General features: G+C 36.2%; 1 protein-coding gene across 1 annotated transcript in view; it reads left to right on the plus strand.

The window, feature by feature from the left end:
* The window catches only part of LOC149283205 (MAM domain-containing glycosylphosphatidylinositol anchor protein 2-like), a gene marked incomplete at its 5' end in the record, with an annotated part of 95,735 nt that overhangs the window by 13,126 nt on the left and 63,067 nt on the right, over window positions 1–19,542 (plus strand). The window contains 2 exons of the mRNA XM_089497847.1: window positions 10,352–10,548; window positions 15,589–15,721. Of these exons, the coding sequence (XP_089353973.1) occupies window positions 10,352–10,548; window positions 15,589–15,721 (330 nt within the window). The remainder of the gene's footprint in view (window positions 1–10,351; window positions 10,549–15,588; window positions 15,722–19,542) is intronic.

Raw genomic sequence — 19,542 nt, forward strand, 5'->3', positions numbered from 1 at the left:
TATTTGTTGCCGAACGATTGAGTTGACTTTTGCGGGAGAAGCAACTATGCGGAATCTGTCGGCGTTTTATGAATAAAGTATAATAATAATAATAATAATAATAATAATAATGTAATTAAGGGTTTGTGACTCGCATAGCACATAATGTAATTCCAACAATGGCCATATGGCATACAAGGCAAATGCCCGATGGGCCCGATGCCCGATGGTGGCATACTTTTGCCGCTGTGGCATAGCTGCTTCAGGCTGGGGACGCAAGGCTATACATTGGGAACCTATAAGAATGTAAGAAATGGCAGCTGGCCTTAAAGTGCCAGGGTGGTTTAGTCTTCACCAATCCGGCGCTGAATGTTGGCAGCTTCAGGTACGGATTTACAGTTGTGAGTTCCTCTTTTAGCCCAGGGAAATAAGAAAAACAAGATTAAACCGATGGCCTTGAAACAGGAACAGGTGGCTGTGTCACAAATGTCAATGACAAAGCTAAGACAGATCTGAACAAGAATAGGAAAAATGATTGAGTGCGCTTACCCACACCGCCATAAAAATATATGACCCACCAGTACAGGAATTTCACCCAAATTGGTGAAGGAGGGATCACATCTTAATAATAAGGAACAAACAGAAAGGGACTCCAATAGTGTAATGATGTAGTATAGCTTCAGGATATGTACTGTATAAAGTAATCTTATACAGTACATTACTTATGTTTTCCTGATCAGAACCTGCTCAGTTACATATCTGAAAAATTTGCTATTATAAAAAAGTCCTTACATTCAATATAAAGGTTCCAGCGCCCTGTCCTGCACAAGAACCTCATGGCGATGGGTCCTAGAAACTCAGCATCCTATTTTCTCCATGTGGTAGAGACAACTAGGCCTAGGGTAGCTGGTCCTCTTGGGCGATTAGGCTCCCTGTTGGACCAGTTGAAAGGGAGATCATATCCCGGTGCTCAGCAGTAATGATGGCGCTTGTGACGCTGCCCTGGTTTAGGCTTCGGGCAGCACCACTGGATAAAGTGATATCTTAAGGCAAAGTGAAACGGTAAAAACAATGGTATTAGGTCATTGCCAAATGCCTTGTTGGCTAACCCAGTACTGGTGGAAGTTTGGCCTGTACAGCCGGCTACATCTTATTTTATATCTTCCTCGTTGTTTAGCTTAGTTTTTGGTTCAAAGAAAACTTTCATAATAGTAAACCTGCTTGCCTTGTTAATACTGGTGGTAAAAATTGGGAATTATTGCGTGCAAAATAGCAAAACAGTCATTTCTAAGTAAAATTCACAGATCCCATTTCCTAAACGTCATACATCAGACTCTGAGTGTCAATCAAAGTGTTTGAGAGCATCTGTTGCCACGCTTCCATCATTCGCAGCTCCTTCTGTAGTTGCCAAAATGCTTTTTGACATTGAGTGCATCACCAACGTACAAGCCTTTTTCTTTAACAGACTTTTTTATTAAAATCCTGTCGATATTACAGTATGATGGTTACATTTTATTTTAATTTGTCAAGCAATAACCGTAGATGATGTGCAAACATCTATCCAGAGGAGTATTCCTGTTGACCTTATCACTGGAACGTCAAACATCAAATGCCCTTTTGTTGCAAAAATAGTCATGTTTAATAACATTTCACTTAGCTTAATTTAATCACTGTGACTGTTTACATTTCAAGGTTCTTTGAGACACATTTTTAAATGGTAATAAGGTTATTCCAGGCAGGGCAAGACAAAATAGCTAAAATATTTAAGCAGACGGCCTAACTCAGGGTAGCACCACCAGCCGCCCTCGCCGTGTTACCTTCATTACGGTTGAGAATGGGGATATGACATCATATCTTGGCTCTCCAGTTTTTATAGAATGGGTCAAGGGGGCGACGTTGTGGCACCCGCTTCCCCATTTAGTGGCAGAGGGGCTGCCGTTTAGTGGCCTATGGCTGGATATGTCACTGTATGTAGGTTATCTAAGCAAATGGTGAAAGAAATGCTCCTCCAGAAGTTATCACACTCTTTCATGGGAGCGTTGAGAAGTGTGAATAAAGCTGGAGAACCTATGATGTTCCCTGAAACCTTGCGTGTGCTGGAAAATCATGAGCGATCACATCACATATACGTCACATCGTTCATTACTTGGTTTCCACAAGTGGTACTTATGCTATCATGCTAAGTGTCAGGAGCTCCAGGGATTTTTCTAGTTTTGTTTCTAGGCATCGACGGAGAAAATCGTTTCCCCGCTCACCTGTTCTTGAAAACATAATATATGTCGAATAATTTGATGTTACTATAAAAGTCTCACAATTTGCAAGAAAAAATATTAGAATGAAAAAAAAAAGTCTTATAGATAAAAAAAAATACCCTGTGTCTGCTATAATAAGCCAAATACACTTTTGATATTAAATATTGAAGGAAAAAAATTATATAATATTAAAAATATTAAAAAAATATGTAAATAAAATAACAATATTTAGATATTTTTTATATTAATATTCACTGCACAATGCAAGGTACAGAGGCTGACAATTCCACACCATGCTAAAATTTTCTTTGGTTGTATTTGCCAGCTGTTTAATTGTTTCACACTGTCATTATCTACAAAGCAATTATACATACATAAAGACTTCTGAATTAGCTGTCAAGGAAATATTGACCACTGGAACATTTAATTAACGTACACTCTGGCAATCTCTTTTAAATCAAGAAGATGAACATCAGGCAACAGACAGCCGCTTAACAACAGTTATATACTTCTGCTGTAAAACTCTATATAAAACTAATTTTTCTAGTTTTTAAATATCAACGTCTACATTCTGTAGTGTTACATACAAGTAGTGGGCGGCATCGGATGTTAAGACGAAGAAGTCTCTTGCATGTTCTCAAAGTCTAAGGAAAGAAGACAATGGAAATATTAACGCCCCTTATTCCGTCCCCTATTCTCTGGGGTACAATAGTCATCTATGGTCATTGCCATTGGCCTTCATATGCATTTAAATTACGATAGGGAAGGATCCAGGGATTTTTCTGACGGCCGTTGGACCCATGAAAGCTTTTCTTTTCTCAAAAAAAAGAAGTCATCCCAAGAACAGAATTTGTTGGCCTTCATCTATCTTAATGCAATTCTGAGCATTTTAGAACAGCTGAAGTCAATGGATTTGGGTCTTTATTGGGTCTGATTATGCAATTTATATGTGACTTCCTATAAATTTATAGAAAACTATTTTTCCTGGTCAACTAGTCAGAGATTAGGAAGATTTTGTTTCTATGAACATAGATCTACCTTCTCCTACCCCTCGGGTGCAACTATTGGTAAGGTCACCAGTTCCTCAAATCAAAATATATTACCCTATCAATATGGTGACCAGTACGGAGCTAGAGAAGATGAGACTGAAAGAGACACTGGACATGGGACACAACAACATTGGGAATGAACTACAATATTTAGGGTCAATTGATCAAAAGAAGAGGAGAACAAAATATTTGGAAATGAGACCCCTGACCCGTAGGTGCATTACATAGTAACATAGTTCATAAGGTTGAAAAAAGACCAAAGTCCATCAAGTTCAACCTATATACATATTGTGTCCCTACTGTGTTGATCCAGAGGAAGGCAAAAAAACCCTTATGAAGCAGATGCCAATTGCCCCATACCAGGGGGAAAATTCCTTCCCGACTCCAAATATGGCAATCAGAATAAATCCCTGGATCAACGTTCTGTCCCTATTAATCTAATATCCATAACTTGTAATATTATTGCTTTCAAGAAACACGTCCAGGCTCCTTTTGAACTCTTTTATTGAGTTTACCATAACCACTTCCTCTGGCAGAGAGTTCCATAATCTCACCGCTCTTACTGTAAAGAACCCCCGTCTGTGGTGGTGTAGAAACCTTCTTTCCTCCAGCCGTAGAGGATGTCCCCTTGTTATAGATACAGTCCTGGGTATAAATAGGTCCTGGGAGTGATCTCTGTACTGCCCCCTTATATATTTATACATAGTTATTAAATCCCCCCTAAACCGTCTTTTTTCCAAACTAAATAACCCTAATTCTGATCATCTTTCTGGGTACTGTAGTCCTCCCATTCCCCTTATTACTCTGGTTGCCCGTCTTTGAACCCTCTCCAGCTCCACTATATCTTTCTTGTACACTGGTGCCCAGTACTGTACACAGTATTCCACAGTATTACGAGCCTGTTATCTTGAGTGTTGCCCTGCCACCTTCGAGACATTGTCATTGGTATAGTAAAAATGGAAAAAAATGCTATGAGTAAAAAAAGAAAGCAAAATGTTTGGTTAAGTAAAATATTGGACAACAGTTCAGGGGTTTATCACAATTAAAGAGATGGATAAATCCATTATGCCAATTTTACCAACACATTCTCAAAAAAAGTATTTTTTGAGAATACTTGGGAATTATCCAAATTTTTTAAATTCCCTTGCATTATAGAGAAACATTATTTATACATCATTTTATTGCTTGTTACATTAAAATTACTTAATATGACAGTATAAGTCAACTTTTTTTTAATCAACAATTTGTGAAAAGGGATAATAAAAAAAACACACGAAATACATGAACACACTTTAATCCAAACACAGTATCTACAAATATATTTTTACTATGTTAAAAAATGTAATGTTTTGCTTTTTTTGCAGAGTTCACAAAAAACACACGGACAGAATTTAATGGCTGCCATAACCTAGAAGTCATCTCGGTTCAGCACATAGTTTAAAAACACACTTTAAGCTTTCAGCAGGTTAAAAAAAAAAGTTTTTCCTCTTCAACAACTTTGATAATGTTATGTTCTTGGAAAAATTACTTTAAGGTTTGACAACAGCACAACCCTTGCTTTTAGATGGTGGGTATATAGCTGATAAAACGGAATGGAGATGACTTAGCTCATGCTTTTGTGAAAATTGTCTTCTAAGCCTTCGATACAGAACGCTGACGACACCTTAAAAAATGTTCTTTTGGAGATATTTAGTTTAAAAACCCACGTCATGAAACTGTGACTTGAGATTATTATTTTTTATGAATGAAGACAAATATAAGAAACTTCTGTTTTACAGAGAGAGTGGTGGATCTCAGCTGATCGCCATACCTAGAAACTTTCCAGGGTGAGCCACCTGGAGTGCTTCCTCTGTGAGGGGCGTGGTTTTGCATGAAGGCAGGGCTATCTCTGTAAGGGGTGGGGCTGGCTGCACAAGGGGCTGTGCAGAGGCGGAGCTAGGACCATAATGGAATGCAACACATTTTTTTTTCAATTAATTAAATAGCGATATTCCCATATATTGCAATGAAATTAAAGGAAAAAAAGACACAGATATCATGACCTAGTCATTTATAAACCGGGTTAAAATGTGTCACTGCTTTTATCTGTGTTTTTTTTTTTCATTGCAATATATGGGAATATTGCTATTTAATTACTTGTGATTGGCAAATGAAACAGGCTCCCAGCAGAAGTGGTAGAGGGTAATACAGCGAGAGAATGTAAACATGCATGGGATAGACATACGGCTCCTGAATCTAAGACGAGACCAACGACTGATTAAAGTTTGAGTCTTTACAGCAGGAGAAACTGGCAGACTAGACGGGGGGCCAGATGGGTCTGATCTGCCGGTAAATTCTATGTTTCTTTGTTTTATCTTTTTTGTTTTCTTATTGCAATTTGTATTATAATTGCTATTTAATTATCAATTATCTATGATACATTTATCGTTGAATCCAATTCAATTTCTTTGAAACATGCATGTTTTCAAGATCATTACGAACAATGTTATATATAGGATTAGTTGTATTAAAAACAAATTAACATATTGTCATTGATCCCATCAGCTAAAAGAGAAAAAAATGCTTCTTTTTAATGGAATATTATTTTTTTTCACCACGTAATAGAATTATTGAAAGACCCATGGGGCGATACTGGTAAAGTGGTTCATTTTATATAATTTGCATAGACAGAGAAATAATACATTTCTTGTTCCTCTTTTTTTTATCTTTCTGTATTACATAATAACATTTTCATACTCTTTTATAAAATATTTTTAGATAAGGAACTTAACCTTCACCGATACAGCTACTGTTATACTAGACATTCATCTTCCTATGTCTCCTTTTGCAACCTGGGAATGCTATAACCGTGTTACCTTGGAAACTGCAAAAAGTAATTGATAAAAAAGTATTGCTATGCTATTGGTGCAACCCTGACTACCACCTTCTACAATTATTTCCCCGTTATATTTTATAAAGCTAAAAAAAGACACAAAAGAGAAATAATAATAACAATACAAATAATAATAATAATAATAATACAGAAACAAAGTGTTTTTTTTCTTGACGGCCATCCATATTTAATTCGATTTTTCATTTTCGCAAAAAACTTTTGTTTTCATAAAATTGATCTGTAGTTTTTTTTTTACAGTAAAATCCGGATTGACAAATGAAATAGCTGAAAAAAAGCACAGCTTTAGAAAATTGAGAATGTTCTGCATTGCATAATATAGGCAGAGGCTCTTTGGACCTTTGCTTTAAGTGGGCTCGTTGTCGATTACATTAAGATTGTATTTATATATAGTATGCAAAAGAAAAATATTGACTATGGAAACTAATGAATTTCCTGATTTCCATTTATGGGTAGAAAATACAACACACTTCACATTTATTCTCCTATCTTTCTCTGGAAATATGTGTATCTATATAAGATTACTAATGGATCATCTATTACACCAAAAAACGACAAATGTATTGTTTCATTTTTTGGTCCATTTGTTTTCGAATTTCGTTTCCTGATCTTTAGGTTCAGATGAAATTCGGAAGACTTTTTTATTTGGATATAAAAAATGTTGTCACTCACACTCTCTCAAACACTCTCACTTTCCCACACTCTCATCCACTGTCTCTCTCACATTTTCATTCATTCTCTCACGTTCTCGGTCTCCGCCAACTGATTCCATGTTCCTGTCTCCTTTTCCTCAGCTCTGCTATTCCTCTTGCCTCTTAATGCTACAGAAAAACAAGAAAAGGCAAGAAAAGAAGCAGAGCTTTGGAAAAGGAGATGGGGACACTGAAGCAGTGAACGGAGAAAGCGCAAGAGTGTGCGTAAGAGTGAGTGAGAGTGCTTATTTTTTTGTTGAGGTCCCTTCTCTAATTGACAAAATTGGCAAATTTCTTTAAAATTACATTTCATATGAATCCAAATGCTCAAGTCTAGCGTTTATGGTCTGGGCGGCTATTGTAGTGTGTTGGAGATTGAAGGGCAATATATTATTGCCCTGGAGGATCAGGGTCAACAGCTGAATACCAGTCCTCTGGGGCAACCCTTTATATATGAATGGGGGTATAGCATTTGGTTTACCCAACCCACTGCCTAATCTGCCCAGTGTCTGCCCCCTTCTATCTTAATAAGGAGCAGTCAAATCTATGCACAGCTATCTCTATCTTCATACTCAAGTTCCACCTCCCATATGTAATTTGGGCAAATATAAAAAACTACTGTTTTATAGAAAGGTGGTGGATCTTGGCTTTTTCTCCCCACAGCACAAGAACTTTAAACAAACACTTTAAATAAAATGGAAACAAGATGAATTCCTATATTAGCCAACTTTCTTACTACTCATCTATTCCAGTTTCCAAATGAAGTAAGAACTTAAGGTCAGCCATCTTTGAAGGCCTATGACATGGTGCTAAATGACGGACCTCTCGAACACATAAGTCAACAATAACAATCCTGGTTTTGTCTTTTCTAGTTTTACATATATTTTATGACACCCAGGGTAATCTCTAATACTTCTCAATATTTAATAAAATATAATGTGTATTTTATACATTCTTTATAGACCAGATGCATTGGCAGCACGTGAAGGTAGTTTTAATGCTGCAGCTGTCAGTTCTGTCTGCCAGCAAACAAGGATTTGCAAACATTCATAACCTTTTTTTTTTTGTAAACCACAAAATCCCACCTGAGTGTTTTATTGATATTATATGAATATTATCACCATAATAAAATAAATACTAATAAATCGAGTAAACAAAAAAAACACAACATTCATATAACTGATTTCTTATATTATATTGCCTAGTTTGAAAATATATTTATCCATTTAATATATCATGTAATAAGACTAAAATGTTGGGTTGGAAGATGTTGTGTGATGGAATGTGATGGCTTTTATTGTCATTTTTATACAATATGGAATAGAGTTAATCATGAAAAAAAATATTATTTTCCATCATTTTCTGCCAACAAATTAACATAACATATCTAATAAATATTACTTTTTCAAGTTATCTTTTCTTCCTTCTTCTTCACTTACGGGGATGTATGACGTATTAGAGACGTCTCAACGATATTCCTAGAAGCAAATAGTCTGTGTATATTTAAATAAGAAAAATAAATAACTTTATATTATTTGTTAATCTTAAGCAAAATAAATATGGTGTCAGAAGAACTAAAATGTTAGTGAACAGTGTAATTCCACATTTTGTTGTGTGCTCGGAAGCCTACTTGTCACTAGTATTTGCCATATTTTGGAACATAATTGTGAGACAAAGCATGAAAGGTGTAAGGCTTAAACATTGTTAAATGTATTTATTTAGCCTTGCAGAAAGACGACTTGCTATGAGGCATACACAGTACAGCATGATGGGGGTTTTTTTTCTCATTTCTCCCTTTTAGCGTACTCTTTAATATAAAAGAATAAACAAAATAATAAATAAAATAATTGAAAGGGATATCTACAATGAAGCTCGTATATATTTAAATATTTTTATCTTTAATATAGTCCAGTATCGCCAACATCTACGTAAAAAAAATAAAAAATAAAGCCTTAAATTTATTTATTTTCTTTTCCATTTATTATTTGAATTTAAAATTATTTTTTTTTACAAATTTGAAGTTTTCTGTTATTTTTACAGAGAAGGTTTCCTTCAGTTCCCTTTACATGCTTCTTGTATTATATGTATTAGGTGGTGCAATCAGGCATTAGTTTGAAAAGGTCATCCACAATGACTTGAAGATTCAAAAGATTCAGCTGATGTTTATTAACATGGGTTTCGGAGGATTATATTGGGAGGACCGGATTCAGGGGGCAGAAAGGGTATACCCCGGTGATGGTAGGTTTAGCATATATACCCCAAACCCTTAGAGGATAGAGAGGTATAGCCGTTCCTCCGAATACCCTGTAATTGTGCCAGACGAGAGCGAGAAATGATCCATGTAGCCTCAGCCTTCACAGATCGCTATGCTGTGTTCACTCTCGTCTCTGTAGGACCTCCTTGAGCAAAGCAGTAATGACTGCAGACTCAGTCAGGCTAACAGAATGAATCCTAAAAAGACCATGAACAAATTTAACCTTGAACTGTATAGTTTATAAATGTATAACAGTATATAGAATGTATATATATATAGTAAATTGTATTGGAAATACATGAGATAAAACAGAGATATTATGGCCCAGATAAATGACTTAGACTTATCTCCTTACATTTCTTTGAAATTTTCACTATCCGGTTCCGTCCGAGACACATTTACCCAAAGAAAATAAACCTATGGTAAGAGCACAGAAAGGAGCTGGTCAGGGACAGAATGGGGATTAAAATAAGTCCTGGTACTTTAAGGCCAGCAGCCGATGAATGACAAATGTGAGGCCATGTCTGCACTCTGGAGGACCGATCCACACAAGGGGCAATAAAGGCAAGTGAGGGGCGGCACTGGGCATTGGCCAATGGGCATTTCCCCAGTACTGGACCAGTCATCGTGTATCTGTTCAGGTTGTGGCATTATATCTTCATTTGCAAGCAGACCAGGGTGGAAGTTTACCCCTGCCTACCTCCCCTGGGTACATAGGTTCAACAGCTGAAATACTCTTTGAAACTTCGATACAAGACTTTTCTCAAAATACCTGCCATGAGCATCCCACGGCTTTCTCTAGTCTCAGTCATGTTCCGAAGGCTCCTTTACATATAAACAGCCACCACATGGTTACTTGTAGTTGAGTTCTATAAACTTTAAAAACCTATTGTATTTGACTTTGTTTATGTTTTTTTTAGCCGTTTCCACTGATAACAAAGTGCGTTCAAATCACTTCTGAGCCAATGCATTCTTTTGTAGTTTTACAAAGAAGCCCCGGTGAGGGAGTTAGTTCCTTAGAACCGTATACATAAAATGATAGAAATGTCCCTAAGTTCTACTTTTCTTCCACAAAATTCTGCTATGGATACATTTCTAGTCTGACTGCATTTCCTTAAGGAATATGGATGCTGTATGTCAGACTGGCAGCATTCAGATAGCGGACAGGGATCGTGCTAACAGATTCATTTGTTGCATTTTGTAGAATTCTTTTTTGAAACTGGTTCTTTTTTCAGATTTGGATGATCCCATTGTGACCGTACATCAAAGTATTGGTGAAGCAAAGGAACAATTTTACTATGAGAGAACCGTTTTCTTACGATGCATTGCTAACTCAAATCCACCAGTGCGTTATACCTGGAAACGTGGGGAAGAGATCCTGTTGCAAGGGTCCGATAAAGGAGTAGAAATCTACGAGCCATTCTTCACCCAGGTAGGAATTAAGGTATCAATCTCCTTTCTGATATTATCTTCTTCCATGTTGTGGTTATTTGATGCTAAATCTGTCTAAATCCATGTGTCCCACTTTCATCAAAACTTGAATGGCATGATTTGCATGATATGTAGGTAAAGAGTCACATAGTGCCCAGAGGACCTTCTGTCATCTCCCAACATGTCTACAATGGGGCAAATCTCCCTTAAAATGGATGTTTGGTCCAATGAATAGGGTTAGATTTGATATGGCATTATTATTGACCCACAAAAATTAGCAGCATTAAATAATTCCGTTCTAGCAGAAGGACGGGTCTTTGTGCTCTCCTCAACTAGACCACCAAGGTTTGGGAAAAGATCCCACCGACTGCTAGAGAAGATAAAAATGGTCCCAAAACAGTTTCAGCTTGGAGCCCTAAGTCATTGTTCTATACATCTGTCTTCCTCAAACCTTCTTGAAGTAGAACGTTTCTTCTTTATAATGGAGATCGAAGTCAAGGTGTTGAAATGTCCAACTCTCCTTCAACCTCCTGGGTTCTTTAACCCCTTGATGACAAAATGCATTGTTTTCAATGGGTTTATTGAAAACATTAAGGCCCATTGTCCTTAAGTGGTTAATACACAATCTATAGTACAGGATTGTTTTTTAATGATTTAATTTTTGTGGTAGCATGTGTCTGGGATCAGGGATACTGTTTGCTTTATTGGGGTTTATTCACCAACTTGGGATTTCAATTACTTGACTCTACTATGATGATCCAACCCCATAAGAACTTGGCTGTCCCTGCATAATGTGTAGTTAAACCAGAGTGATTTCTTTAAAGTTTCCTCCCCGTTGATTTTTGCATTATACAAACAAGGAATCATAAATCTAGTTCTGTGATTTGCATACATAGTTATATTATCAATGTCAACATGACTATTGGATTATATTTGTTCTGTTTATATTTAGAATACTCTCACCTTTCAAAAGTTATTCTGATTTAAAAAAAATGTGAGAGAGGAGATGTGATCTGTTGAAATATTAATTATCTGCATTCATAAAAATTAATTTCCACCCAAAGCCCCGTACAATCTGTTGAGTTGCTATGGTAACGTTAGAAAACTTAAGAAAATCATTTGTTTTGTAATAGTGGGAAATGCTTGTGGGACAAGTTATTTGAAGAAAAAATCAAGGACATCTCATCCGATATAAGTCATTTATGCACTTTCATTTTTCTTTAGGCTCCAAAATATATTTCATTCACATGATAAAATAAAATATAACCACAAAAAATATATTAAAATAAAATGATAAAAAAAACTAAACATTAACTTTCACAAAATGTTTAAATATTCTTCAATTATTTAAGTCACCAATTAAACAACTTCAACCTATTAAACATATAATAATGTATTAGCAAAATGTTAACTTTTAAAAAAAAATATTTTATACTGAAAAATTATGAATATAAAAACTATCACATTCAAATATCTACAGTGACCTAAAAACCGAAACTTGCATGTACAAACCATGAGCATAACATATCTTTAGTACATAGCAATAATGACATGAAGCGAAAACAGGACAACATCTCTCTTTACCTAGAAATACACATAGGTACATATATATTGGCTAAAATAGCTTGTCTTTATCATTGATGCCCATGGCCATCATCTGCCTTTTCAAAGCCTATAGACTGTGTTAGATGTAAACTAGTCATAGCCAGATCATCTTTTCGTTTAACAGCCTCTGTACCTCTCCCCAATCTCCCCAATCCTACCTCAATACAGCCTTACCTCCACCCCATTGCCTACCTTTGTTGGCTCAGTAGAGGAGTTTCCTGGTGGGAGGAAAATGTTAGTGACCCAATAATAGGGTAAATTAATTTCCGTGCTCCCCCCATGCCCCCCCCGGACACCCATGCCTAAGAAGAACCCAACTTAACAAAAGGGTATAAGGAAAATCTAAGATGGGGGTACAGGAGATAAAGAGATGAGAGATTTGTAAAACATTTTAGGGTTTTATGGCCCATAAGCAAAGGCCTATCCATGGTTCCATCCACACAAAAGATTACCATGGGCAGCATGGAGGTTGTAGCCCTTGGATAGGTGAAGTTGAGTCATTCTTGCCATTTTAGATTATTCTGATTCTATTCACACACCTATCCTGTGAAATGATTTGACTTCTGCATTGTTACCTCAACCAACGTGTGACAATATGCTCAGCTATTAAAAGCTGAAGCTAAAAAAATGTATTTCTTTCATCTCGTTAAGCGTATTATAGAAAAAAAGAAAGCTATAAATGTTTTATTAGTCACTTTCTGAACTGATGACTAACTTGAAAGGAGTTTGTACACACAGATGGAACGGCAAAAACTCAATTGCCTTTTGTACAATGATTTTTTTTACAAGAGACAGCGTGACACATATGTTGAAATATTCAGAATGTTACGATGTCTGGAGTATCCAAAATCTGTTTTGAGTCGCCGTCAATTTAGTTTAGAAGGACAATGTTAACCATAAACAGATATACATCAGTCAATGGCAGGTTTCTTTACTCCTTTAAAAAAAATCCCTGAGGCAGAGACAGAACAGGCAGAATACAAACCAACGGGTCAGAGAGACGAGGTGAGCCGTAACAGCAACATGATGGCAGATGGTATCTATTTATTTATGAAGCATAGTAGAGGGGTCAAGGTAAAACCTTGGTTATTCTGCAGAATGATGAATATCGTCCTGCTAACATGACTCATTCCAGATCAATTACAAGACAATGCAACGGAGATCTGCTGAAGTCCTCTTCGATATTTATTTATCCAGGAAGGATTTAAGGATTCTATTCCCAGACCAGTGATAGAGCAATCAAAATAACTGATCTCATCATTTACCCGCCTAGGCTTGGCTAGGGTTACCCTTACAATCTGATGTTATGATGCGTAAACGTTTTAAGCTTTAAAAATAATTTGTTGTATGATACATACCTCCGGGAGAGAATGAAGGAAAACATCATAGTGTAGCTACATTTTTATCTTAGGGCAATAACAATGGAAAGTGACATACACTAAAAGCATAGACTGGGAATAAATAAGTCACTTTGTTTAGGATATAATAAGATGGACCGCAAGAAGGTTGCGCGGGGGCGGGGGAACTATAGAGGTCTGCCCCAGCAGAACACAGACCTCAGTAGTGTGAATGGGATGGTTTTAAGGGAGATCAAACAATCTCATATTGATCTGTGACCCATCAGGCACCATTATCACCCAATAGGGCCAGCACCATTCAGCCAAGAAGACTAGACGGGATAGGGTGAGGACATGACACAACCAGCCATCACTCTCGTGACCTGAGGAACGAGAGACTTGGATCCTCATGGGGCAAATCAAGGATGTCCCCAGGTCACACATTGCTTTGGTAGTTGTACTTGTACAACTCAAAACATATGAGATTGGAGAATTGCTAAATTACTGAAATGTTTCTTCTACTGGTTCACCACAGAAGATGGTCAATAGCCATAGCTTTTTTTTGTTTGTATACCTTGCAGCAGAAAATGTTCTAAGAATGTTTTCTTTCTGCCAGTTTAATTGTTTAAATAATAAAACCATGTAAAAATGTGCTTCTGGTACAAAGTTATTAGAAATCACACATGCTCAAGAAGAAAGTCATGGTTGACTGGTCTTCTGAAAATGGGCTATTGTACGATTTGATTATATATAATTTTGCCGAAAGCCATCAACATCTAACTCAACATAATTTAACAGTTGGTGCTTAACTACATTAAAAGAATATCATTCTGTTGCATTCGCAATACCACAATTGATTGTAGCACTTTATTAAAGAAAATCATTAGTGTATTCTGCTTACCGCACTATCCTGATTGTTTTCGTTATCCTATTTACCATTAAACATAGCCATGCGCGTTAGGAAATCATTTTTGAATCGATGGAGACATCAATAAACATGTTGATTCCGGTTTCATCATGGATTGCTTGTATTCAACGCTGGTCTACATTTTGTTCAAGTTTAGAAAATCCATTAAAATTATATTTTCTATGTTCTGGAATCTATGTGGACACATCTCTGCGACACGGTATTCTCTTGTCTTTAACAGCTTCTGGGAAAAAGCTCTAAGGAAGCTCTACCATATTTTTTAAATATATATTTTTAAAAATACAAATAAATAAATACATTTGGAGTCTAAAAATTGGGTGCCTCTTATACAGTGGTGGTAGATTTTTTTTTACTAGAAAGGGGACCTGCTGTTTTGCTCAGCAGCGTCTCTTGATCTGTCGCAGCGACACAGGAACCCAGTGGAGTCACATGAATGCACATCGCATCACATGTGTGTGTCTGTGTGTTATTATGGATCTGTGTGTAGGGGGCACAGGGAGGCTGAAAGTGATGTGCATGTACTGGCTGCCTGAGCATGATAGGAGTGTGATTGCTAACAATTGCTAGCAGCTAACATCAGTCACACTCATATCATGCCCAGGCAGACAGTACAATAACTTTATGTAATATATATTTTTTTTTATTTCAGCCCCCAAAATGAAGGGAGCGTTTTATACTTAGGGAAATATGGTAGTATTTAAATAATATTAAAATGTGGACTGGATGTGAACTGGATGGGGAACAGGAGAAAGTGGGCAGGGAATAGGTAGGGACTCCCTTCCTAGAGAAAGAAGAAACTGACCTGGAGACTAGGAGAAGCATGGCTTCACCCGGAGACTCCAGGTTAAACCCGGAGAGAGTTCCCAGGTATAGTAATTACGTATGACATATTTGCTGCTATCCCTGGCACATTTCTCCAGGGCTCATATTATTACAGGTTAAACCAAACAATGTACTTATATCACCCATGCCATCCGTATTCACCTGTTTTATCTTTTTGGATCAATTCCATGTTTGATTGCTTTCTTTTTGGGTTTTGTTTCTTCTGTATTTCTCCTGTTTGTGTTTTCTAAACTGTGACTAAAGCAAAAAAAAGATAAATGACGTGTATTTGCTTGTTTTTCTTCTTTTTTTTTATTATTTCCTCCAATGTTTGTTCTTGACTGCGCAGGGAGAAACAAAAATTTTGAAGTTGAAAAATCTTCGACCTCAGGATTATGCCAATTACAGCTGTATCGCTTCCGTACGAAATGTCTGCAACATTCCGGACAAGATGGTATCGTTCAAACTTTCCAATAGGACAGGTATAAAATTGCATATGGATTTTTCTTTTCTCTGCATTTCATTTAGTATTCATTGATCTTTGTCAAATCAATACCATTTATGTTCGGTGACTGATAAACACGGTCCAAGGCAAATTGTACTATCTGCATAAATCGGAAAGAACAGAATTTATTGCAAGCCGGATAATATTATTGCCTCCGGCTTGACTGAATGTAGATAGCATTGTTATATTTACTTGTTATACATATATATTTTATTAGCACACCTAGCTATTAATCTCTTGGGATTTATTAAACAGGTACTCATTGATAACGTGAAGGTATGGAAAACAAAAACGTCGAGGTTGGCCCTTCTCCCATGAGACGTTCACTGGGGTTGACCTTAGAAGGATTAAATTTAAAAATGCAGATACTCTCCTATCACTCGCTGGTTAGTGAATGATCCAGAGAGGTCAACAATATAGTTCATAGCTTTTGAATGGGTTTTACTTTAACTATGGTGAAGGCGTGGTAGATAAGTGGAACAGCCTCCCAAGTCCTCCCCAACAAATGGTGAATCGTCTAAATTAAATTCACATAACCACATAAGTCACAAATGATCAGAGATATTTTAACCACATTTAAAGTCTTAACCATATAACTATATCGGCCAACAAAGAACCGTCTTTATTTATATGGCCGATTATAAAATGCCACCAGTTGTGAAGGCGCAAGTACATAATAGGTTTAGTTATAAAGTTACGAGTTGTGATACATATAAATATAAAAAGAAAACTTTTAGGAAATGAACTGATTTTATGCTTTTAAGCAAAATTATTTATCCATAATTTTCATACATAGAACATACTGCAACATAGTAATTAAATATTATTTGTAGCTCATTAAAATCAACAGCAAAAGCGCCAGTCAGAGGTCACGTGGTTATAAATGGTTTAAGTTGTGCATGAACAGTAATGCAAAATACATTTCTCAGTTTACAAATTTCATTTCAACAATCTCCTTATTAAAGCCTCCCTGATTAAAATATAATTTGAAAGAATAAAGTGACGAATTTGCAAGATTTACCAAAAACTCGTCTGCTAAATGTAAAACTTTTTATAACTAAATGCAGTATTTAGAACCATTATTCTTAGAAACAATGAATGCCCAAACCCTTGAATATAATCTAGTCTCATACATAATTTTCAGGGAATACTTAATTGTCATGTGACACAAAATCTGGCACCCATAGGTTGTTGCCATACGGGCTGAAAATTCTTTAAAATTTTGGTGTGAATTTTATGAGATGAAAACTTCAGATGCAAAGATCAAATAACGGATCTTCAAGAATTATTAATTACTCGTCTTACTCTTCTAAATGTTAAACTTTTATAACTATGTTCAGTTTTAGAAACTTAAAACTGCTGAATGGATTTATGTCCAGAAACAATTCCAACATTTTTTTTTGTTGAATTTTTTGTCCATTTGTTTTAGGGCAACACATGTTTATAACGATATTCAGTATCTGATATGTTATTCTTAGCCCAAACCCAAAAAAATAAATTTCCTACAGTTTCGGTTTGGTCTAAATTTGGTGGGCTTTTTACATTTGGAAAATACATTTGTTGTCTCTCACCCTCATTCACTCTCTCTTGCTCTCACGTTCTCACACTCTCTCACACTCTCATTCACATTCTCTTATTCATACTCTATCTGAAGCTCTTCCTATGTATCATTTTTATGTCCCTGTTTCCTTGCCCTGCAGCTCCACTTCTTCTCTTGCATCTTCTTGTTTTTCTGTCTTCTTTTATCTATCTTCTTTCCTTGTCTGCTCCTCCCAATATCTTCTTTCTTTATCTGCTCCTCCCAATATCTTCTTTCTTTGTCCACTTCTCCCTAAACCTGACCTCTCAATGAGCTTCCTCTCCCCCTGATTGGTGGAATGGATGATAGGCTGTCCCCATGGCTCCACCCTTCAGTGGAAGTGCACAGGGAGGCCAGAGTAATAAAGATAGATTCATGGAGAAAGAGAGGTGCAGAAATACTTCTGTTTTTCCACGAAACTTTCCTCATTATTTTGGCCTCCCGGTAAACGTCGGCAAAGGAGCGGCGCTTCTGGGCACAACCTCTCCCCATTCCTCCAATCGGGTATACTTGCCTGAGGTGAATGACTGGCCATGACTACAATAACGCCTATATGTGTTTGTTATAGGTAATTTTAGCCTTATTTTGATGGGAAGTTTACTGTCAAGAACATTTTCCAGAACCAACCTGCGCTGTTGGGAATATTTTCTCTGAAAACTTCTTCAATAGTGACGCATCTGTCTCGTGCTGATTAAGAGTTAATTCAACACTTATTAGGGTGTCTACTTTGCACTTTTGATCTCTGATTAAAGTCTATAATCACATTACAGTTCTGACATGTTTAGGTAATTATAGCTCTGTAGACAGCAGTTATGTCAATGAAAAGGTTAGTTCTGACATGCTGGGATAGCAATATCTGCAACGGGATTATGACCGGAATTCATGAATCATTAAAACTCTATAGGACATTTTCAAGAACACACATTTTTAGCTTGTTTTTAAATTTCTCGTCCTAACAAATTAGTTGCAAAAAAACCCCTGTTCTTCGGAAAGAATGTTCCTTCGATACAAACAGAGGGACTATTCTTACCTTCAGAGGATCTGTAAAGATATGTTTAGCTTTTTAAAATATAATTGTGACTTTTTTCACCTAGATCCACTAGGAAGGTTGATCCAATTACCCATTAAAACCTAACTGAAGATAAAGGTGAATGAAAACGCATGATTTGTGATTTAGCTCCCCGGTTAATTAACTTCAATGGATACATTTTTTAATACATTCCATATTTCTATGTTGCTAAATACAGTATACAGTGTATCTAAGAAAATGTAATATGATAGACAAAGTTAAAAAACAAACACCCTGCATATGTGTAGACAAACACTCAAAAATATACCTGTGACAATGTAACCCTTTTGGTGCAAACAAGTGGTCTTTAGCGTAAAAGAGAAATTAATAGGATACAAGCAACTGGATTGCAGAATTACATAGATTGATTTATTAATAAATTACATTCACAGGCACTTCAACATTCAGTCAATATTATGTTAATATATATATATATATATATATACTAATATATATATATACTAATAAAAATTATTAGCAACAAAAGCTATATATACTGGCAGTACAACATTTGCTGCAATGAGCTTCTGCTGTGGCAATAAATAAGTGACCTAACGTCAATTAGATTTTTTCTTTACTCTTGTTAGATGCACCACATAGGATGTCGTTATACGTAATGAGCCACAGGTTAAGCTTCTCTCATTCCTTCTCCCTATACGTGAATATGAGGTGGAACTCCGCTTCCTTGTCCATGGTCTTGTGGAGAGGTCCGTACCGTCATTTACACAGACCTCCCGGCTTTGGTGGTTTTTAAGAAGACAGTTGGAATGAAATAATGTATTAAATCACATGAATTGTTTTAATTTATTTACAAATGAATAAAACTGACATAAAAAAGCTGCCAACGAACTTTTGATAATGATATAAACGTAAAATAACATTCCAGGTTCAAGTTAGTTGTTGTGTTTTACCAAACTATATAAATAGATTACTGCTCATTCAATTATTTTAATCCAAGAAAATAAATACAACTTTTAGGGTATTATACACTTAATACTTTAGCTCAATATTAGTACGTTAGATATGATAGCAGATTTTGCTACAAGGACACAATAATCTAATTAACATTAAACGCATATTTAGCAAGATTATTGTCAAACCAGCATTGAACTTGTTCACAGCCGGGACAAGCTTCTTTGCTTTATTCTAC

Source organism: Sceloporus occidentalis, unplaced genomic scaffold (genome assembly GCF_023333645.1).
Source record: "Sceloporus occidentalis isolate IW3139 unplaced genomic scaffold, rSceOcc1.0.p SCAF_109, whole genome shotgun sequence".
NCBI lineage: Eukaryota > Metazoa > Chordata > Lepidosauria > Squamata > Phrynosomatidae > Sceloporus > Sceloporus occidentalis.